This window comes from Apteryx mantelli, chromosome 17 (assembly GCF_036417845.1).
Source record: "Apteryx mantelli isolate bAptMan1 chromosome 17, bAptMan1.hap1, whole genome shotgun sequence".
Lineage (NCBI taxonomy): Eukaryota > Metazoa > Chordata > Aves > Apterygiformes > Apterygidae > Apteryx > Apteryx mantelli.
The window spans coordinates 20,022,647-20,045,498 of NC_089994.1; the positions used below are offsets into that span (position 1 = coordinate 20,022,647).

General features: G+C 38.6%; 1 protein-coding gene across 5 annotated transcripts; it reads right to left on the minus strand.

Moving 5' to 3' along the window:
* Positions 1 to 287: 287 nt before the first annotated feature.
* CHEK2 (checkpoint kinase 2) lies at positions 288 to 22,837 on the minus strand. Of its 5 annotated transcripts, none has more exons than XM_067307119.1 (17): positions 22,780 to 22,837; positions 21,737 to 21,783; positions 20,812 to 21,066; positions 20,046 to 20,170; positions 19,649 to 19,796; positions 18,757 to 18,847; positions 16,606 to 16,714; positions 14,611 to 14,664; positions 13,783 to 13,844; positions 13,207 to 13,306; positions 12,583 to 12,630; positions 11,663 to 11,826; positions 11,326 to 11,441; positions 9,824 to 9,909; positions 2,849 to 2,929; positions 2,101 to 2,192; positions 288 to 849 (listed from the first exon to the last, which is right to left on the minus strand). In XM_067307119.1, the coding sequence occupies exons 3-17, from the start codon at positions 21,059 to 21,061 to the stop codon at positions 600 to 602; spliced, it is 1,776 nt and encodes a 591-aa protein (XP_067163220.1). In that variant the 5' UTR covers positions 21,062 to 21,066; positions 21,737 to 21,783; positions 22,780 to 22,837; the 3' UTR covers positions 288 to 599. The 5 variants fall into 5 exon arrangements, with proteins under 5 accessions (XP_067163220.1, XP_067163218.1, XP_067163219.1 ...); XM_067307117.1 differs by having other exon boundaries at positions 289 to 849; positions 12,583 to 12,669; XM_067307122.1 differs by lacking the exon at positions 288 to 849 and adding an exon at positions 865 to 1,302 and having other exon boundaries at positions 12,583 to 12,669.
* Positions 22,838 to 22,852: the final 15 nt, after the last annotated feature.

Below are 22,852 nucleotides of genomic sequence, written 5' to 3' on the forward strand. Positions count from 1 at the left end.
AACAGCCTTGCGGGACGTGCTCTTACCAGGCCCAGCCGTTGCCTTCCCGTGACTTTTACACAAGCAGCAGCCAAACTGAAGTCCTCAAAATGCAGTGGACTCTTGCCTGCTGAAACACTGCAAGCTCCTGTACTGTGAACACTACCTTTATGAACACCCTGCAGTCTCCTGCTCAGGGGGAAAAAAAAACACAAAGGAGATTAATTTCTTGACTAAGTGGAAATTGGACACTACTTCAGTATAGTGGAATTTAATAACATCCTCCAAATTTACCTTCTCCTGAGAAAAATATAAAAGTCTGAAACTTCAGAAAGCTTTCTGCAGTAATACGATGAGCCATAGGCTCAAAGGTCTGACTTTGAATGAATGAGATCAAAAGTAAGATTTCAAGGGGAAACAGACCTTAGTCAGGATCTGAAGAAAGGGTCCATGAGGGCATTTTAGAAGTTTTCTGTTCCTACATGAGGACCATTACAGTTAAATTACAGTGTAAGTGGTAGCTAGCGAATTATCTTCTCTCTGTAATGACAGATCCTCCTAAAATCATTGGTAACCAAATCCGGAAGGCATCAACTTTTGCAGTACACCACGTCAAAAACCTAGCCCAAACACATCGAGTCCTTTACGATTCTTTTATCTAGCAAATGGCAGCTACGTGTTCCCCTTTGCGTCCGAGGAGCCACGGTAAGCACGAGCATTCTTTGAGGTTGTGCCGACCACTCACAGGTGCACCCGGCAGTGAATGCTGTCAGAGGACGTACATGCATTTCTTCTGTTTTCTCACCTCTGTTCATCTGGATTGGATTTGAACCAGCGGTATTTTTCATCCAGATGCCCGTGTCCCTCCATCTGGTTCGTTAAGGAAAATATACAAATATACAAGAATTGCCATTTTATCATTAACAATGGCTAATATCAAATATCTCAAAACGTACCGGCCCTCTGCAATAGGCAGATGTGGGAAAACCTGCCTCATGAATGTGTTATCTTAAACTCGTCACTGGTTTGTTTCATAATGCATTAGTCTTTATTCTTTCCAAATCCATTTACAGTAAATGCCTCTAACCAGAAAATGCATGTTTTAGAACAAAGTTACTAAATTCCTCCCTGACTCTCAGTAAATAATGGAATTAATGCCCTGTAGTAATAAGTACACAGTCCAAAAACTTTTTCACTTAACAGACAGCAAATTAAATATGGGTAGTCTCTCAGTTCAACTCCTTGTTCTTCTCTTGCAGGAAAAGGAACTTCTTATCCATCTCCACTACATCATTTGTTATGTTTCTTCTTACTCAATCCATCCTAAGGCAAACAAGCACAGTACACACTTTTCAAGAAGAGACCAATAGCACCCACATGCAGATGATAACCTCTGCTTTGAAAGCCTATCAACCACTTCACAGAACACAATGCTATGGAGTATGTCAGCACAGTATTTAGCATTAACCTTTATCTGGAGTCCAGAGAGCCTCGAGCTCCATCAGTGCTTATTCAGAGCTGAATAAGACATGACCAAATTAGTCCCTAATATTTTTTCAGGATGAATCTGTGGAACAAAAAGAGAAGATGCTATATCAGGTATGATCATTTGACAGACTACAACTACTCTACTCATAATCCTTCTCATAGCAAAGTTCCCTTTATAAGTCTCTTCAGAGGTCTGTGGGCAGCATTTTGCAGGTAACACTATGGCTGAGGCAAGAGCGCAGCAAACTTATTATTCCTGTTTTACCTGTGAGTACACTAAGCATCATCTCCATGCCTAAGCTAGAAATTGGAACAGAAATAACAAAGGGTGCAGGTGGTGATGAAAGTAGCCTAAAAAAATTTTAGTAACTTCATGCAAGAAACAGATACTAATTTTCCTGATACTCCCCTTGAGTGAGACAGCTGGATGAACTGTAGCATGACTATTTGTGTAGGTTCTCATGCATACACAGTAGTCACTTCAGTCTTACAAAGTTATTTTTATTATCAATTCATTATCAATTTATTATCAATTTCAACAGTTATTCCATTATTAAGATTTTTTTAAAATAAAAAGCCTGCTTTACATAAAGTAAAGCTACAGTTAACAAAAGTCACTTTCTCTTTTTTCACCTCATTTTCTGAAATGACGTAGAAGGAACAGCACGCTTAGAAGAGCCAGATTCTTCCTCATTTTCATGAAGACGCTTTCTAGTTGTGGTTGGCTAAAAGAAAGATGCAGCAGGATGGCTATATTAATCAGATAAGACAGAGGCTGACTGTCATGCCTGCTACAAAATTACAGATGTTGGATAGACTCTCCTTCCTGTAACCAAAACAGCAGCACAACTAACAAATATTTCTCTATTATGACCCATCTAATCATATATGATCCTTCTTACATAATACACTGTCCTTCATTCCTCTTCCTGCTTCCACTGCCCCCAGTCTTTTAACAAAATCAGCTTTCTTTCACTAGTGCTTAAAATTTTCCTAACTAGCGTCTAGTAATGAATGTTATAATACCGTTTCTAAACTTTCGCTAACATGAGAATTTTTTCCTTGGATGTTAAGCATCCATGACTTGAATCCATCAAAGTATACATATTCATGTAATTAATTTTAAATATATGAAGAATCCTTTAATGCCTAGGAGACTGTTTCTATGTGTTTAAGCCAAGTGTCTTGCCAAAGCATAAAGGTCTATTGCTTCTATTCAGAAAGCAGAGATCACATATGTAGCAGGCTACTACATACAGCCAGCATACACACTTCTACAATAAGTTCTGGAAATTATTTGATTTTTCTTATTACAGATTACTTTCAAAGCTAGTTTCTCTATGCATCAAGCATTAATCTTCAAATAATCTGTTATACATACCATTTTTGATGTTTGTGGTGGATTCATAGTGGCACTTGCTTGAGCAAGTAAATGTTGAAATGTACTCTTCATATCCTCATCCTGTGAAAAAGGTGGTAACTCTAATACATGCAATATTCAAGGGAAAAGTCTACACTTGTTTAATCATGTGTATCAGCAATTAAGGATTTTCAAAGTACATTGCCAGGATACTGAGCAACCACACATACTGAAGATCAAGGCTAGGCACTGAAGACTTGACTATTGCAAGAAAACCAATAATGGCACTGACATATTCCTAAAGCAAACTCATCCAATCTACTTCAATTTTTGATGATGATATGAAAATTGAAGGATTCAATTTGAACACAGTTGTCAAATACATCATTGTTCATGAAGAATACTGAAAACACATTATTATATTAATGCAGAGTTAAAGGTAGGTGTTATCACACAAGCAATTTTTTCTAGTTCAGCCCTCAAAATAGAGGGAAAAAAAATTCCTCGCAGAGTAATAACAGGAATGAATGAATGTTCATGGATATTATTCCTTCCACCACCACCACCACTTAAAAAAAGAATCATATAGTGCTAGGAGAAAGAATCGGTAACGCTAGTCCCAGATTGCTATGGAACTTACTATACAACAGGGGTCACAATCCATTCATTAGTCCAAGGCTTAAGAAACCAGTCCTTGTGAAAAGAAGTGCTGACTCCATCCTGAATTGAACGTAATTGATACAACACTAATTTTGTGGCTATTAGACTAAGCACAATCAGCTGCAAATCAGCTCAAGCTCACTGCTGGTCCTTTGAAAGATCTGCTTTATTCCCCAGGGAAAATTTGGAGCATATACAATTTCTAGAAAATTCCATCTGAACATGAGGAAATACTTTTTCACTGTGAGGGTGACAGAGCACTGGAACAGGTTGCCCAGAGAGGTTGTGGAGTCTCCTTCTCTGGAGATATTCAAAACACGCCTGGACGCAATCCTGTGCAATGTGCTCTAGGTGACCCTGCTTGAGCAGGGGGGTTGGACTAGATGATCTCCAGAGGTCCCTTCCAACCTCAGCGATTCTGTGATTCTGTGAAAATAACGTGCTAGCTAACATAAATTTTCAGGAATAAGCACTCTCAAGACCTTCAACAGTAACAGTCAACCTTTAATACAACCTTCCTCCCTCCTGCTTTCCCCAAAATTAACACCTTCCTAGTCTACCCCACAGTAGAATTTTGAGCAATGGGTTTTTGTATACCACTGTTATGAAAAAATAATTCTATTTTATTCTACAAAGAGACAGCTTCCCTCAATAACTACTACTTAGCTAATACTAGCCAAGGTAAAATTGAACTTGCATTATCATTCAACTAAGTATAATAACATTGAAACAGCAAAACATAGGCTAAGAGTTTGTGAAGAGAATTCATTAGGCAAAACCTCATCAGAAGAGCGCTTATCAGCTCTTGCGGACTGGTTTCATCAAAACAGAGTTAATTGCTCTTGAAAGACCGAGTGTTTTGTCTCACATTCTGTTCTCATAATAACTTCCTATTCTAACAGAGTATTTTCATTTCCACTAGCTTGGCTTCACCAGTATCTCAAATGTAGGTAGTTTTCATCTTCCCGAGGGAAAAAAATATTGTATATGACTAGTAGAGAAGAATCAACTAAAACACCCATATCCTACAAAAATCTTTCAAACAGAATTATATCTTAAAAAATACCCCACAGTTGCACTTAACGTCAATAAGTCCATATAACATATTAAAGGTTATAAATGGAGACATTTGTAAAGCAAATATTCAGGTTTGGGACAAGCAGCTGCTGAAATGAAGTTTCCCTTTTAAAAAACCTAAATGATTATCAACAAATATCATTCATAGAGCATTCATACTGCTACAGGAGTTCACTGGACAGTATAGTTCATTCTCTGTTTACCAGGTCAGATCAAAAATGATAAGCCAGAAGCTGCCACTAGTGGAGGCAGAACAACTGGGAGAGGTGCGCTTTGAAAGGAGTGGACTTAAGCATGTTATTAGTCCCAGTTGTGCATAAACAGGCCTGACTGCAAAAGCATTAAGAGGCCGGAAAGGCAGCACAGATCGTTTGTTGAGAGCAGCAAGTTTAGTAGAAATTCAGAAGAGTTTCAAGAGAAAAAGCTAGCATATAGCCCCAGTTCTGGTTCAGCAGTCAGTGACCATGGTGTTCATGGTCTATGTTGGGCAACCTCAGGGAAACAGGAAATGAGTGCCAAAAAGAAGTCTAGTTGGCATAGTACTCCCTGTTCTAAAAATAAATCTCTTTCTCTAGTTTCAGCAATTTCTCCTGCACGAGTTTTATTAGAATAAGTTACTGTGGATTAATTTCCTGCAAACCCTAAATCAGACTTCCAAAGTTGAAACTCAGTCTTTAAACCTTTCCCAGAACTACCTGAAGTGTGATACTCAGCGATTTAATACAGGCTATTTCCTTTGGCTGAGATTGAACAGTGACTGCATGTGCACCACTTGAACAACTGATCTAGAACCAAAACCAGATTTTTATTCTAAACAACAGACGGAAGCTAACAGGTTGTGTAATAAATCCATTCCATCATCACTGCAAAGACTGGTAAACTCAGAAGTGAATGGGACATTCACCGATACTGACACAATTAGAAATACGGATCTTTTAACTCCTAAGGGTTTCAAATATTTAACAGTTTTGGGGGGGAAAGACAGGGAGGGTTCTTTTTCGAAGCTATGGAGTATTGCAGTATCTCCCTTTTTGCTTTAATTATGTTCTTAAGTACTACAAAAAGGCTTTGATGTGAACATCAAGTTTATTTTATATGGAATTTGGACTGACCTTCCTTTTCCAGTGTTGTATGTTCTGACTTTGGCTAAGTTTGAATTTGATAGGCAAGATAAATATTTTCACTTATATAACAAACAGATTTTTTTTTTCAGCACACAACCAAACTCATCTTGTCCCATTCAAAAGGTCACAGTAAAAACTTCAGAGGCACAGACAACAATTTATGGCTTACATACCTTTGAAAAGTGTTTTACTAAGTAGCTATTTTGCTAATGCAGATTTCTTGAAGTTATAGTTGAAAACCTCAGATGACTCAGGTAAATACAGGTAAGGCATCTCCAACGAATAACACTCAGTTTTGAGCAGCCCACTAAATTTTCAAGCTTTTGATTTTAACGAAGAATGGAGCAAACAGCACAGGTATTTGAAACACTAATCTGAGAGCCCTACTGGTTTAGATAAGAGCTGAAAACTAAGTTTTCTTTGGAGAACATGCTTACTTTTAATAGTTGAAGAGTTCTCTAGTAGACCCAAAATCTCTAGAGGGCTAACATGCATCAGCTATACACACAAAGCATGTGTCTGCTGCTTTTTTTCTGTATTAACTTTTAAAGACAATACTTACAGACAATACAAGAGGGAGTGGGGAGCCAGTAGCTCCTCCTCACTACTCACAGTAACAGCACTCAAGTAGCTCTTTTGGTGGTAGTATTCAAGGTGTGTGATATCTAGAACTGAACATATTGGATGTTGGCCTTCCAAGCAGGCAGTGCACATCACCTATAAACAACTGATATTCTTAGTAACAGCCCATGAAGGGAAATAGTTTAAAGAATAGCATCTGAACCTAATGATACTTTGGTTTACAGGTATGATATCTTCTGAAACTTTTTGTCCTGTCTTCAAAATTATACATGGCAATAAGAGCTCTTCCCAAGGGAATATATAAATCAAGATGCTAAAAACTATTTACATACAGAAATATCTCAGTTTCTTAGCTTGTCTGAATCACTATCTTGTATTTCCCCTTTCCCATTATGTATGCCCTTGAATCTTAAAATCAGTGTAACATGATTTATCAATAACATATCCTGCTCAGAATGATAATCTAGATGTAAGAATTTGCAGCCAATTAGCCCACTTTTATTTTAGTTTTGTGTAGAAGCTGCATACAAAACTAAAACAGTAAAAGACAGGAATGCCAGGAAGAATTTTCTGATGCCCAGCAGCATAATTAGGACAAGTTAATGACTCTTAAAAAGAAGGGTCCAAATGCATTCTCTGTCTCAGGAAACGGCCAACTGTTGAGCACAGAATGATACTTCATTGCTTCTACCCTGTTTGTTATGCTCTTTACCTAAGCATTTAATACTAGCCCCTGTTCCCACTGGAGGAATATGAATGGCACTATGCACAGCATGAATAGGTAGAACCTGTTGTGTGGCTCAGAGGCAGTCTAGATGACTTTCTTTCAGCCTACTTAAGTAAAAATTAGCCAAGAAAACTCATAGGCCCAGTAGTCACCTCTCGGGTGCCAAAGCTAATAAAAACTTAAGATCACCTCCCACAAACCTAACTAGACTATTACAGGAGGCAGGGCAACTATCACCTCCTACTCAGGGCTCCCAAACACCTGCCAGGAACCACATCTGCAGAATTCTGCACTGCCTGCCCACAGAAAAAAGATGAAGAGTGTGACTCTCTTACAGTGTTCAAAGGAAGAGGTCCTTCCTATAGGAACCACAATTGGACTTGGTCTCCAAAAACTGCATCCTGATTCTCAGAGAAGATGTTAAAGAAATTTGGGAAGATGTATCTCAGAATGGATGCAGAAGCTGTCAGTTGTATTAAAAGAAGGTGTTCACTAGAATACTCTAGGCATTTTTGTACAGCCATCTCTGCAGGGACTAAAGGTCTGAAAGTTTAGAATAGCTACAGATGCAGACTGGGCTTCATTTGCTGAAGAAAAACTGCAGAGATCCAGGATTTTCCATTAAATTCAGACCAGGTCATGGAGGCATACAAAGGATGTCGAAGCAGGACCAGAGTATGGACGTGACTACCTTAAGACCAATATCCTTCTACAAAAACAAAGACAGAAAAGCCTGTTAACCTCTGCTGCTGAACTGGTGCCATAGCCTGCAGCAGAAGCCAACAGGCTGGTGAGCAAGAATATGCGGCAGCAAAGCTGACATTAAATTAGAGCAGCAGACTCGCAACATGCTGAATGGAGTAGCACATGGCTGGAAAGAATTGTACCTATCACTTGTGCTTGACCACCAGTCTATAGAGTTGATCCAGGAAGATATTTGCAAACTCTACCTATTCCAAGTCTTCCAGAGCATTGACCACGAGGAGCTCGTTGTTTGTATTTACCATTAGGACTACTGAAATCTATTTTCTGAACATCAACATCTGTTTGTTCTTCTTCCCACAAAGGAGACAAAGGTTTTGATAGAAAGGCCAGAGATGGCAGGACTGGAGGACTCCTGACACACTCCTTGACTAAAGGTGATAGGCTGGAACAGGACCCAGATAAGCTTGACAAAATAACTCTTCATTACTGTACAATGCCTATAAAACAGGATCCAAAGTTAAACACCCATAGGATAACCAGAGAATAGCCATCACACAAACTGTGAAGTGCCTTCTTCCAGCTGAAGACAGGAGAGCAAATTCTACATAGCATCTGAGATCTTCTCCCTTATCTGAATATTACTGAATAGGTAATATTCAGTTAGAGGTTACTGAAGATGGATCAACCATAAGATACTATGCGTTTAGTCTGGGAGAATCCTATTACTCAGCAAGGACCTGAGCTGCATTGAGACACCTTTATCATAGAGCCTTTTTGTATGAGAGCAAAAAGCTCTTCTATGCAGTCTCCTATGGCTGTTGCCAAGGGTTCCAACACAGGCAGTGATAACATTCCAGCATGAGTCAGGCTGTATCAGGAGGTAATCATATTGGTCAAGGTTGAAAGATGACCTCAGCCTGTGCAGAGAGGGTACAGGAAGTCATGAGATCTGCAGTGCTAGTAGATAGTTAAGCCGCAAAGATGTTGCGGTACCCAATGAATAAAAGAAAAGGGACCGGACATAAACTAAGAATAGTGTGACCACTTTTGGAAAGAGAGGAAGTTACTCCACATGTGGAGATACCATGACAAGGTGGAGGGCAAAGGAGAAGCTGGGAAAAGGAGAATGGGAAAAGGCACTGGACAACATCAGACAAGACTGCAAGACTAGGAATAGCAGCAATAACAGTTGGAAAGGAACATGGAACATGCCAGGGAAAGGGACCAAGAAGACAAATGCAATGAAAAGAAGCAGAGGGAGTAGTTGCCATTGCTAGAAGAAAACCCAAGAACAGGAACAGGAGGAAAGCTGTTTGCAGATTTGCTTGTTAGGAGAGCAAAGAAACAAGTCTATTTTGCATGCTGTAAGGAATAGATGAGGTAGGTGCATAGAGGGTTGACAGAGAGAAGGCCCCAACCTACAAACTCTTTGACACACAACAAAGTGCTGCAAGATCATCTTGCTTCCAGCAGAGAGACAAGGCAGCAGTCTCAAGATGTCCACTGTGTTTGGTTTAGAGTTGCCCAACAGGAAGGTGGTGGCTAGGGCATCTGGGCTAATGTCATCCTACAGGTTGGGATCTTGTGGCTCCTCCTTCTGCATGTCATTGACAATACCAATAAAAGAAACAAACAAACAATTCCCAAACACACAGCCTTGCCTTCTACTCTTCTTCTCTCTCCATAAGTAGGCAGCAGGATCCCACCAGTCTCACAGAAACAGTAGCCAGCCAGCAGGCAGGCAGCAGTGCCTGTGAGAAGCACAAAATGGCAGTTGCTCTCCTGCTGGCTACTGTCAGAGAGAGCTTGTGAGCAGGCAGACTTAAGCTCTGACCTAGGATAACAGCTGTTATTCCCATGAAGCTACAGAATTGGAGTTCTCATTGCCCATCATTGTACGCATTTCATGGTGTGCTCCACAGAAGCAGGATTTGGCATACATAGATCTCTGGTGACCAGAGTAGCCACAGTTCCCCCGCTTCCTTGCGGAGACAAAACATATGGTATTAACAAAACCTCATAAAATTCAGACTACTGAACTGCCTTTGAATTTACATTAAGAACTTATTCCCAGAAAAAAAAAACAGCTTTGCTGTAGTTCAACAAAGGCTCAACTCCTACCTGAAGCCAGGGATGCTCTAAGGCTTCCTCTGTTGTCAGACGTTTGCTTGGATCCACTACTAGCAGCTTCTTCACGAGATCCAGAGCTAAGAAGAGTTGGTTGGCATATGATCAATAAATTCGTAACTTGAAAATAAGTTACGCAATATGCATACACCAAAGCTTTGTGCAGCAATGCGTCTAATGGCACTTCAGAACAGTGATGCCCAAAAATACCTGCTGGGCAGGTCACTTTTCTTTTTTCCATGCATAGGAAACTGCAGACCATAGCCATTTTTCATCATATGCACACACAATTCAACACTTTCAGTATACCAAAGCTACCACTAGATTTACTGAGCATGTCCACAGTTTATGTTCTGCGCATGCACAGGATGCTCAATACTTTCTTAAAAGCTTCAACGTTATCATGGACATGCAAAGATAGTTTAATCTATTTCCTATTACTGGAGAAATAATAACAGTTTATGGTGCCTTGGAAAGCATGAGTTTCTCTTCTTCCCAGATGGATACTCCTCTCACAGAGGAAGAAAAGCCAAGACATACATACGTATGCTTAACATGATCACATATAATTTCATTTTCTTAGGAAACTATTTAATAAACACTGTGAAAAATACAGCATTTATGTCATATTTAATGACTCCCAATCTCCCATAAAGGATTATTGGCAAGATTTACTTTTCAGTGTACAATGCCTATAAAACAGGATCCAAAGTTAAACACCCATAGGTGTTTAGGACTATTTACATTCTTTACTATGTCCAATTTATTATTGGATAAGCTTCAAACAATTCAGGAAGGGGTTACACTTGGTAAGTTTATTAGAAAAATAGTAATCACATCATTTGTTAGAAACACCTCTGCATATATACAGGATTATCCATGGCAAATACTATAACTATTTGGTGCATCTAAAATGTCCTGAAAAGAAAAAGCATGCAGATAGTAACTATCATTTTAGTTTATGACTCATTTAGCTTTGCAGACTACTTAGTTTAGGGCCAAAGTTAACAATTGATTCCATAAGCGTGGCTGATGCTTCATGGTCCTAGACTTTGCATTTCAGGCTTAAAATTACTCTTAACATTTCTCTCTTGGAATTCTAACCTACATTCCTTAAACTCTGGGCATTTTTTGTTCAAAACTTAAAAGAATCTTTGAGCAAGGCAAAGCCTGCAGATCAGCTTGATGAAATCAGAAGAGCAAAAGACGAAAAATAGACGTATGGGTCCAAGACCTGTATACTTTCAAAGTTAATAATGCTAAACGTTACTAAGAAAGGTACTTGTAGCTAGTTTCTCTTCGAGAAAAATTTATTTGCTCATTCTAATGCTTCAACTCTGAACCAAAAAAAAAAGTTTGCTTAAGAGACAACTTAAAAAAAAAAAAAATGTATCAGTGTGCAATGTGCCCTACAGTTGAAAGCTGGTAAGAAGTTAAAGAAAAAAAATACAAGGAAAGAGCTAGATACACTGCTAGCCATTGTAATGGAGTCATACCCATGTCTGTTACATGCTTCCATTCTTTTGAAATAAATGTGTATTCTCCACGGGTGATTTGGTCTTTCAGAGATAGCTGAGTATTCTGCTCATTAAATGGTGGATATCCACACAAGCTATATAAAAGAAGAAAACAAATTAAACACCACAGGTTTTGCAATAGTGGATGAAAAATTAAAATCAGATGTTTTAAAGCATCTGCTATCACAGCCTCTTTCACGTGCAATTTTTTTTAAAACACACATGCACTTCCCAATAAATATATTAAAGTTGCCAAGTCTTGAGCCGTGTATGCCAATGACTGCCCAATCAAGACAACAGCTATGCAATTTCTTACCATACAAAAAGAATAACTCCTAAACTCCAACAGTCCACAGCTTGGCTGTATCCAGCAGTCCCAAGTGAATTTAGAACTTCAGGAGCAAGATATGTGGGAGTACCACATAATGTTTTCATAAGAGAAGTTTCTCCAAGAATCTTGGATTGTCCAAAATCTGTAATCTTGTATTTAAAAAGAGTAACAGCACATTACATATTAGGATTGATTGTACTACAACCCATCATATACAATATACAATCAATGTCAAATTGATACAATGCCAATATACGGTATCAATACACCTCAGGAGGTAACATTAAGACTCTGTTTTCCAAGGCGCAATTCCAGTACATGACTATGAACCAGTTACCTAAACCATTATTAAAAAGTCAGCAACAACAACTGAGAAGGGTAGAGTAGGAGGGAGGAATATGACAGTGGATCACATTTAGCACTAGCAAAAGCTACTCTCAGATTTGAATGCAAACTGAAGACCTCAAGATAAAGATTTTCTACCTTATTAAGAAGACACTACTTGAAAAATAAGCAGTTAATGTACAAATCTATTCGTTGTTTTGTCTGAAAAACATTGTCACCAAACAACCTAGATATTTGCGGAAATGCTGTCTGTGATTCAAGAATTTAGATTTTATTGAAAAAAATGCAACTAAATTTAAAGTCGCACTCCATTAAGTGCTATGGAAGATATTAAGCACAAAATTTCTCAGTTGTTCGTACATGAATGTACAGATTGAAATATCCATAACAACAAAACTAAATTTACAAAAAAAAAAAAAAACAATGTTTTAGGTTACTTCATAGTTTGTATGACTAATTCCATAATACTTTTTATCGTTCTGTTTAACTAAATATTGAGAAGAATGGCAAGGAACATTCTCAGATTTTTAAATGAACAAAAAGAAATTTAAATTTCTTACCTTTATAAGACATGTTTCTTCAGAAGATGAAAGTAGCACATTCTCCGGCTTTAGATCACGATGAATAATTCCATTATCATGAAGGTACTAAATATATTTAAGTATACACATACATCAAAAGACAGACTATTATCTTTCTTTAAATGTGAGCTTTCCAATCTTTCTGACAGCTATGGCAGGATAACTGAAATGCCTAAGAGGCGTGCATGGATTTAAGGCTATGCAGTTCACAATTTTTTTTAAAACAAAACAAACAAACAAAAAAACTTAGAAACCATCATACTTCAAATGTGAATCTTAATGCAAGCATCTGATCACAGGTTTTTTTTGAAGGCGACTGCAACAATGACTCTTCACCCACACATTGCTAAAGGTCTCACGTGATAATCCTGCAATGAATGCACATGGCTTGTATTACTGTTTTAATCCCTGCTTTTAATAAGTAAGAGAGTTTGAATGTTCTTTGGCTGCAATGAGGTAAAGAATCTTGTTAAATTAGCTTATGAAGAGCACTGTACTGATTGCTTGCACACGTTTCAGAAGTGATAAATGACAGAAAAATTAATCTGATGGATATGCATATGCACAACCACACTTTTTTTGGCAGAACTCATGATTACATACTTTTACAGCCAGCAGCATCTGATAAAAATACAACTTGCAAGTAGCTTCTTTCATCTTGATTGGTCTTGACACTCTGTCATACAATTCTCCTCCTTCCATCCTAAAAGAGAAGCCAGTAACGAGTCACTATATCAGTTCCAGAAGATGCACCTTATTAAGCAAGACTGAAATCAAAACAACTTCATTTGGCTACTCAGGCTAAAGAATATATTTAATTTCTGAAAATGACTGAGCAATGCTTTAAACACAGCATATGCACTGCTGAATTAAGTCTTGTCTTCTTAGTCTTCACTGGGAGTTGTTTCAACACTTTCGATCAACCTTCTTTTACAAGATTGAATCAAAAGTAGCAGCAATCCACAACAACAGCATGGTGGGCAACTGCCCAGGCACTTCAAAGTGTAAAAGGATCACTCTCCTAATTATCACAGTTCATAAATTTTACAGAGGTTTCAGATGGTTGTTGAGACCAAATAAATAAATAAATAAATAAATCAGGGTTCACAACTATTCACATTTTTTGTGGCCATGAAAAATGTTTCATTTTATGCATTTACTTTCAAACAAGTTACTTACAGTTCCAAAACAATGTAGTAATCTTCTGCTTCAAAGAAGTTTTTGATCTTGATTAAGCAAGGCTAATAAAAAGGGAACACACACGCACACACAGACACAGAAAGCAGAATCATTTGTAAAAACTAACACTGCCAACGCTGTATCATCCAAAATTTCCTATTTTAGTATGATTTTAACCGTGCCAGTTAATTTAATGTTTATGCACTAGCCACTAGCATCCCAGCTTTTGGCAAACATTCAAGTCCATTGTTTTCTCCCCTGTACCTCCACACACAAAAATATCGACTTGCAGTAACTTCAACTCAGTCACCCTTCTTTTTTCCAATTGTGAGTCTCCAAACTCTCAATATTTTCTCTATAGGGAACGTTGCATTTAAAGGGAGTGTTAATTGAATTATGCAAACTTTCCACATAGCGAAAGGAAAAGAAAAGCTTTTTTTGGAAAAAATGGGGGGAAGAGATACAAATCCTAAAAACTGCCAGGGGAATGTAATTTTTATGTTTGGTTATCTGGCAATATTTACAAAAATATGCATCAAGGAAAAAGATTTTCTACAAAAGTTGTTCAGGTAGAAACATGACTGTGAAGTTTCCTCCCAAATTTACATCTCCGTTATTCAAGGTTTTAAATCTCAAGTCTGTAAAGACATAGCTTATTTAAAAGAAAAAGTTTTCAGTGAATTTATTTACAGCAAGAATGATAAGTATCCTCTAAAATATTTTCTAAACAAAAAGTTAAAATTGAACATTAGTTACTATGCTAAGGTAAGTGACTTAGAGAAGTATAGTAGGCAGCAAAAAGGAATCAAAATGTACAGTAACACTCACATGATCTATTTTCTTCAAAATCTCTATTTCTGTGTTGATATTAAAAGCTGGGTTCTATTAAAAGAATCAAATATCATACAAAGTAAGACAGTGATGTTCTAAAATAAGACATTTAGGAAATAAGAGACAGTACCAGAGAAGCAATTGTTTTGCATCCCTTGCTACTTTAAGCAATCATAACATATAACCTTTTTCCTTAACTGATCAGGCACCCTCTGCGAATTAACTGAATAGTCTGCCATCACTATCTGTAGCAAGATATTGCTCCAGACATGTCATTTCACTAAGAAATAGAAATCTTCACCTAATTTACCTAGCTAAAAAATTAATCTTGACCAGCATATATCAATATTGTCCTTTAGCTTAAACAGCTTTCCTGCCTCAGAGATGCTTCCCATGTGAGCTACCCCTAAAAATAAATGCTACTCACACCTAGCCTTTATTTTGCAAGGTAAAGTAAACAGGTTCTTTTAATCTCTTTTAACACATGGTTTAGGTTCAACTCATAAAACCATCCCAGCAGTCTTTTTTGTTCTTCTTCCAATCTAAATTAATCATCTTTGAAGACATGTGACCAGTTCTATACATAACATTCCACATGAGGTCCTATCTTGCTTTGTACAATGGCATTTCTTAATAATTATAATTCGTAACAGCATTTCTTAATCTTTACTAGTAATTCTCCAAAATGGCATTTAGCAGTTTTCAATCACATTGATGCCACTAACTAATCTACAAATAGCTATATTTACCTCCTCCTCTGAACTAGGAAAAGCATGGATTATAGCAGAAAATGTCACTAGTCTTGAGATACATAGCCTTGCATTGTCTGTTAAACATTATCTAATTTTTATTACTCCAGCTCACAAAGGTGTCAGCTCTTCTTACACAATTCTGCAATCCTCCTTTCCATCAACACAACTTCAGATCACTGTCAAACAGTTAAATTAGTACATTCCCACTTTTTGTGCCATGATCTCTAAATATTCTTCCAAGGAAGACTAATCTCAAGACAAATTCTGAGAACCTCCATCAGTAACTTCTCTTCCATCCACTAATTCCCCTCCCAGTGAAGCCTCCTGGTATCCCTTCCTCAGCCAGCTACATTTCCACCTTAGAATTTTTGTCCTTACAAAAACATATTTCTCAGATTAAGTAGTAGTTTCCTACACAGTACCCTATCAAATCCTTTGTCAGAGTTTGAATAGATTCTGTATATTGTAATCTGTGCATTTAAGTCCATTTTCTTAAATAATCAGGTTAGTTCAACTTGATCTAACTTTGTAAATACACAGCTACACAAATTACAGCACCCCATTTCCCATTCACCTTCACCTCTAATTGTATTTTTCTTCAGAATTTATCCTATACCCTTACATATAATTAAAGTTAGATTAATAGATGTGAAGTTGTCTGGACCTCTTTCTCATCTGTTGGGATATGGCCACTTGGCTTGTTCTTCTCCTTCAGATTCAGGCTTCTGCTACAAGACTAGACACAGAAAAAGCCCTTCCCAAAAAGCTTCATAAAATTCTATTAAAAATTATTATGATGGAGAATGGTGGAGAATAATGATAGTTACAACAAAAATAACTAATGAGCTTACAACAAAACAAAAATAAAAAAAAAAGAGTTTGTAAATCTCTGGTCAGACTCCATGGGTTAACGATGTACCTTTCTGATGTATTTTAGAAGATACATCCTGCAAGACTCCACCCACCCCACCTTTGCACATACCACATTTACAAACAGTCTGAAAATATGAGCATAATGAAAAGTGTTCAAAGAAAAATAAAACATTTTCTACAGAATTCTATGGTTTCTGTAAAATCAAAAGGCATTTTGAAATTACATGCAGAAGACAAAGTGAGAAAAACCTCATCAGCTGAGGACAGCTGGGGAGTTGGAGAGAGACGTTACCAAATATTTCAGGACCGCTCCAAGATGAACAAAAGAAAGAAAGAAACAAATAAACAAACAAACAAAAATACTTACTGCCTCTCTAATACCACTTGCCATAAACTTCCGTTTATTGATTATCTTTACTGCAACCTTGTTACAGGTGCTTTTCTCAAATGCCAGTTTAACTTCTCCACAGGCGCCACTAATAGAAAAGCACAGCTATGTTAATGCTTACAAATACTTTTCAAAATCTGCATAACAAGTATAAACACGTAAAACAAAGACACTGGGCTGATTAAGATTACACGCAATTAGAGGCTACCGCTTTCCAACCCTCTGACTATAGCAACTTGTCAAAACTTTCTCAGGAAGTGTTCAATAGTTAGGAAGGCACTATTTAAATAGTAAGTGATATTGAGGACCACCAATTCAGAAATGCAGGAGTAAACATGTAGAGCAAATCGTTGGTTTGTACAAAGAGTACTAATGAATATCCAGGACAAGCTCTGTCAACATTTCCATCACACAAATGCATTTGTACACTTTCTGTATTGAAGAAGAGAAGAAAACCTAGTAAAGAGCCCTTGCAACACAAGACTGCCCAAATCTGAAAAACAAGTATGGCAAGAACCTATTTTTTTTTCCTTTTTTCCTCTTTCTTTTTTTTCTGCATTGTAGAAAATATAGAAAGAAAGCCTTACATTTTCCATTCAGATTTCTTTACTTTATCATTCTCTCTGATGTGTGTCCACTTAATCACGCTTCCAAACTCTTCACTGACCATCAAGAGAGAAAAAAAAAGTGCCTGCTTAAAATGGCCTGTCTCCCTCCTCCTGAAAAAGAGCTCTTTCCTCTTCTGAAGGCCTCAAAAGTAATGTTGCAGAAGGCTATATTCTGACATACAACCAATTCTTTCTTCTACTTCTGATCATTGAGAAAAATAATACACAAAATGTTAAAACTTGCTAAGAATCTACAAACTTTGTTCTCATCACCTAATAACTTGAGTTTCCAGTTAATGGGAGTTTATAAACCCAAGCCAATGAGAAGAATTAAAGCTAAAATTCCAGACTAAGCTGCTGTAAAGAAAAGGTTTACTCAGGTGTTATCATTCATATATTCAATTTTTAATTATTTCATCGTTTAACAGTTAAAACTGGAGTACAGAACTAAAATCCAATGAAGGGATTTTTGCTCTGATGACCGAAAGTTGAAAGAGCAGATCGGAGAGCCATGTATTTGGGGAGCAAATAAAGGAAGAGTCTACTACATTTCAGATTTACTGTCACTACTGCTACTCTGTCTGTAAAGAATTAGTTCCTTCTGCCTCTGTCCCATACTTTCAAAATAAAAACAAAGAATAAGCTCATTTTATATACAGTTTTATAAAATAACTTAATTTTAGAAATGCTATACCTCAAAAGCAAACAATTTCTAAAATAAGTGACAGAAAAGAATATTTTGTCTGAAGGAGTAAGATGATGCTTTAAGTAAGTATTAAACTGTCCATCATTAATACTACAATTTTTCCAGTATTCTGAAAAGAAACTTCTCCAGCAAAGTTTTCAAATTCCAGTTTCCTCTTTTTAACAACTGTAAACATATAAACGTTCTTGCATGTAAAGAAAGTAATTACATCAAAGGAAAAAAAATGTTTTTTTGAAGTGTTGAGCAATGAACTCAGTAATCACATCATTTACTGCCTGAAAGCATCTTCTATTTCCAATTACCCACATACAAAGACCATATTCATCTGCATTCTCAATATTCTGGTCTTAGTAAGTGCACTGCGCCACAAAGTATCTTAGGTTTAATCTCTTTCACGGAGAGAAACCCTTACCTCTGGGACAAGCAAAATGCTTTCTGAAATGGCATCAGCTTTAGACCATCCACGTAAATGAAGCAATTAATACTACACTGTTCATGGTCTCTCTAAACTGATATCAGTCCCAGATATCCTCGTACTGACTCTAAAAAATACAGTGAAATCAAAGCATTTCAGTCCTTATCAAACTGAATTGTCGCATGTCACTGAAAGATTAAAATAGCTACCAAAACATCAAGAATGGTATCTACTTTTTTTTTTTTAAACAGGGTTTTACTACCCTGTAAAACACCTTGAGTATTTGTGGGATTATTAAAATTAAAACAGCAGCTCAGTTAACACTGGTCATAATCCTGGTACAATGTACTGAAAACTATAAGAAAATTAGCGCTTAATATTGTGGAAAGAAGGATGCTTACCTTCCCAAAGTCTTTGACATGATATATTTCTCTCTGAATTCTCTAGGAAACCCCAACTGATCATCCACCATAAGATCAGAAAATACAAACACTAGGAAGATGAGTGGAGATCATTTTCCTGTTATTAACTTAAAAATTTCGTTATAATGAACAACTACTCTTCCTGAGCATTTAGCCAACAACATAACTTAGAAAATGCTGACTGCTAGAGGAAAAACAAATATATAAGAAAAATTAATTGACGCTAGAAAAGACATCAGCCATGGATTAGCAAGATGATCTCATTACTGAAAAATAAGTTCTATACTTAGTTACATTTTGGGTATAAACTCCACACAATAGCACTTAATCAATTAACACTAAACTTAAGGATAAAATTAACAGGCAAGAACTTCAGTCTCGTATCAAGGAACAAAGAGAAGTGACAATCAGGAAGAGAACACCTTGGGGGAAAAACAAACAAACAAAAAACCCAACCCTCCTAATTTTTTAAAAGTTTTTTAATACTATACAGCAGACATTTAAGTAAGTGTTTTCTTCACTTCCCTTGAATAGTCATTTCCCCTGTTCCTCCACCACATATGCAGCTACTGAGGCAAAAATGTATTTCAAAAGTAGGAACACAACTATAAAAGTTTATAGTTTGGTATGGTGGTTCCTGATGCAGCTGCTTTCAGATTTTCTTTTTTCATTTTTTCTAGGCTTGAGGTAGATATAGAGAATTTTTATGTGAGTACTAAAACATTAAATCATAACTGTATTCTCAGCTATTGTTTTAGCTATACAGTATCTGGGAAAAAAGTTTAAATTGCAAGAAAACAAAATTCAAATCTACAGAAAGAACCTTTCGGTCAACACCTGAAAAATCTACTTATGTTATAGTATATTTTACCCTTATTAGTCTGTACAGACAGTGCAATTTCAGAGTTGTGAGTCAGTGGAAGCCTCTTCCCTTTCCCAATGAGCTCTCTATTAATGAAAGTTCCATTTGCACTGTGATCTTCAATGTAGGCAACATAGGAATTTTTTGGACCCATTTCCTAAAAGAGAAAAGGTGGGAAAGATAACAACAGGGAAAATGGACATTACTGTAAAGATGCGACAGACTATAGAAATGTACTATCGTTAGCTCAGGAAGTCAGATATTATTAAGGTTATTTCATAAACCTGGTTAATAGAGTGTTGTCAAGAATCTTGTTAAAGGAGTCAACACTGAAGAGTATTTAAACTTCGATTTCATTAGAATTATGCCAGGACAGAGAGACACAGTTAGCCTTTTTAACACCTACCCTGAAAATTCGGAAGTGCTTCTTGCTATAGTTTTGGTAAAAGCCAGTCTCGGACAATCCTAGTTTAGAAAAACTATAATCACAGCTTTTGTCTCTTCCAAACCAGTACTCATCATTCACGCAGTCTGCAGAGGATGGGAAAGCAAAGCAGAGAGAGAACACAAAATTGTAGTAAGTTATTAAGTCTGGCACTACAGAATGATGCCAAACGATAGTAAGACAAGATTCTTCAGATAAGATCAAGTTTATTCATCTTAATTCAGACAAAACAGCACACACTGTGAAAGCCGTCTACCTTGCTACAATATTTTCATTATAGTATAACCTCCTTATTAATAGCAGAGTCACCTTCAGCAATACATAGAGACTCATACGATGTATAAACAAAATAAATTAAGAAATGGAAAATGAAGCAAGTAACAAAGAACATAAATACCTCTGAATTCCTCCTCTAAGTCCATGGAAGCTACATATCTCAGTGCTTAATGTAAAAGCATTATTTAGTATTATTAGTATTATTTAGCATTATTATTAGTTTATTTATTGTTATTAGGTTTTTATTAGTTTATTATTTTGTATTTTTATTAGATCATTACTAAATTATTAGTTTATTGTTTAGTATTATTTAACATTACTATTATGGAATACACAGTCGTTGCAAGCTCCCATTTGCTTGTACTTTGAAAATGAAAAGCGGTGCTCTACCAAGCTGCTCAAAGTTTTTCTAAACAAATGGACCAAGAGACTTATTATAGTATGTACATACCACAATTGCTGAAACCTTTTCCAAGTGCAAAGAGGCGACCCCAAGGCTGAGGAACCAGCTCTTCAGATTCCTGATCCTCAGGAATTGATGGGAGCTCCTGAGTGGGAACAGTGTCCAAAGAACTGAGGGTTCCAGAGCTTGAGGAAGACTGACTGGTGCCCTGCGACCCACTGGAAGTGGAGCTGGTACCACTCTGTGACTGCGGAGCACCTTGAGACTGCTGCGCTTCACTTCCAGTCTCCCGAGACATGTTGGCTTCAAAGAGAATGTTTAAAAGAGAAGTTACTACAGCAAAGTGAGAATAGCAGTCACCTACATACAGTACTATTCACATTCAAGTCTACTTTCAGTCTTCAAGTAAGTAAAACTTTCGACCAAAGTGTGTATAAGTGGATCATACTTAAATCCACAAGTTTTTGTAAACAGTAACTTTTTTTCCTTTATTTAAATAAGAATGTGGTGCTCCCTCTACTGATTCTAAAGCAACCACTAAATCTTATTCCCCGATTTTTAGTCAAGCTCTTCAGGATTTGCGCTGTAATTCGTGAACATTTGCGCAGCACTCTGACAAAGCACCCCCACGTAACAATAACCATTGCAGCTCCCAAAACACAAAGGAAAAAAGTGAAAAAAGGAAAAGAACTATAAAATGAAGGTACTTTCTATTGGCACTGAAAGCGCCCAATAGACATAACACATCAGCAAACCAGTTTAGTGTTGTGGCTGAAAATTCTTTTAACACATCTTACAGCTCACAAACGTGCACACGTATCTTTCGAGCAGGTTCTATTCAGCAATTTTATTCACAAAATAACCACACCGGTACACCGTGAATACACAAAAAGTTGATGTACAAAGCCCTGCTAGACTGAAGGACACGCGGCAGCCCCGGCAGCCACAGGAGGAGGCCGCGAGCGGCGCTTACCTGCTCTGCTAGCGCAGGGGCGTCGGTGGGGAGATCATGCCTTCCTCCTGCCGGGAAGGCCGCGCATCACCCGCCGCGCCCCGCCGGCCGGCCGCGAGCCGCGGGGCTGCCGCCGCGCCCCCGGCCCCGGGGCGGGACGGGACGGGCGAGTTTCGGGTCCCGGTGCCTGCCCGCTCTCCTGCCTCCTCGCCACCCAGCTAGTGCATAAATCAGTCTCCTTACCAGCTTGCTACATTTCTTTACTAGTCACGAAGAAAAAGTAGCTTCCTTTCTACTTTTTACGTGCATATACAGAGGTGTCTGGAAACACAGACAGGCCTGTAAGCTCTGCCATTACTTACTCTAACAAAAAAACCATCACGAGCAACATATTTCTACTGTGCTGCATGCACCACATCAGTTTTACTTAAAAATTAGCATGCGGTGTTCCAGCAAAAAAAAGATTAATAGCTAGAAGGAATAAGCAAACACCAAGTGCTTCAATCAGAGCAGCATTCAGCGCTGTCCGTTATTTATTTTACCGCCCTAGAGGAGGCGACAGGGGAGGAGGTGGCACGACGGGGAGGAGGGGAGCGGGGGGCGCGCGCACCCCCACCACAGCGCCCCCCCCACACACACACACACCCCGCAGCGCCCCCTGCCGCCCGCCGGCAGCGCCCCCCCCACACACACACACACCCCGCAGCGCCCCCTGCCGCCCACCGGCAGCGCCCCCCTCACCCACTCACTCACACACTCACTCACTCACACACTCACTCACTCACACACTCACTCACTCACTCACTCACACCCCGCAGCGCCCCCTGCCGCCCGCCGGCAGCGCCCCCTCCCCCCTAAGCAGCCCGCAGCGCCTCCCAGCGCCCGCCCGCAGCGCCTCCCAGCGCCCCGCCGCAGCGCCCGAGGGCGGCCGCGCCAGGCCGGACGCAGTGCACGGGCCTCCCGGGACACGGCGCCGAGCCCGGCCCGCGGCGCCCAGCGCCCGGCGGGGAGGGGGCGCCCGAGAGCCGGGCCGGGCCGGCGGGGGGACGCGGGTGCGAACTCACGGAGGGGAGCGCCCGCGCCGGCCGCCGCGCGGACCCGGAGCCGCGTGCCTCAGTGCGCAGGCGCCCCGCGAAT

Coding starts and splice junctions, on each gene's coding strand:
- CHEK2 (XM_067307117.1), bottom strand. CDS start 21,061: ATGTCTCGGGAGACTGGAAGTGAAGCGCAGCAGTCTCAAGGTGCTCCG. Junction 19,797..20,045: donor AGCACTTCCGAATTTTCAGG/GTAGGTGTTAAA, acceptor TTTCTCTTTTAG/GAAATGGGTCCAAAAAATTC. Junction 11,442..11,662: donor GGAGTTATTCTTTTTGTATG/GTAAGAAATTGC, acceptor TCTTTTATATAG/CTTGTGTGGATATCCACCAT.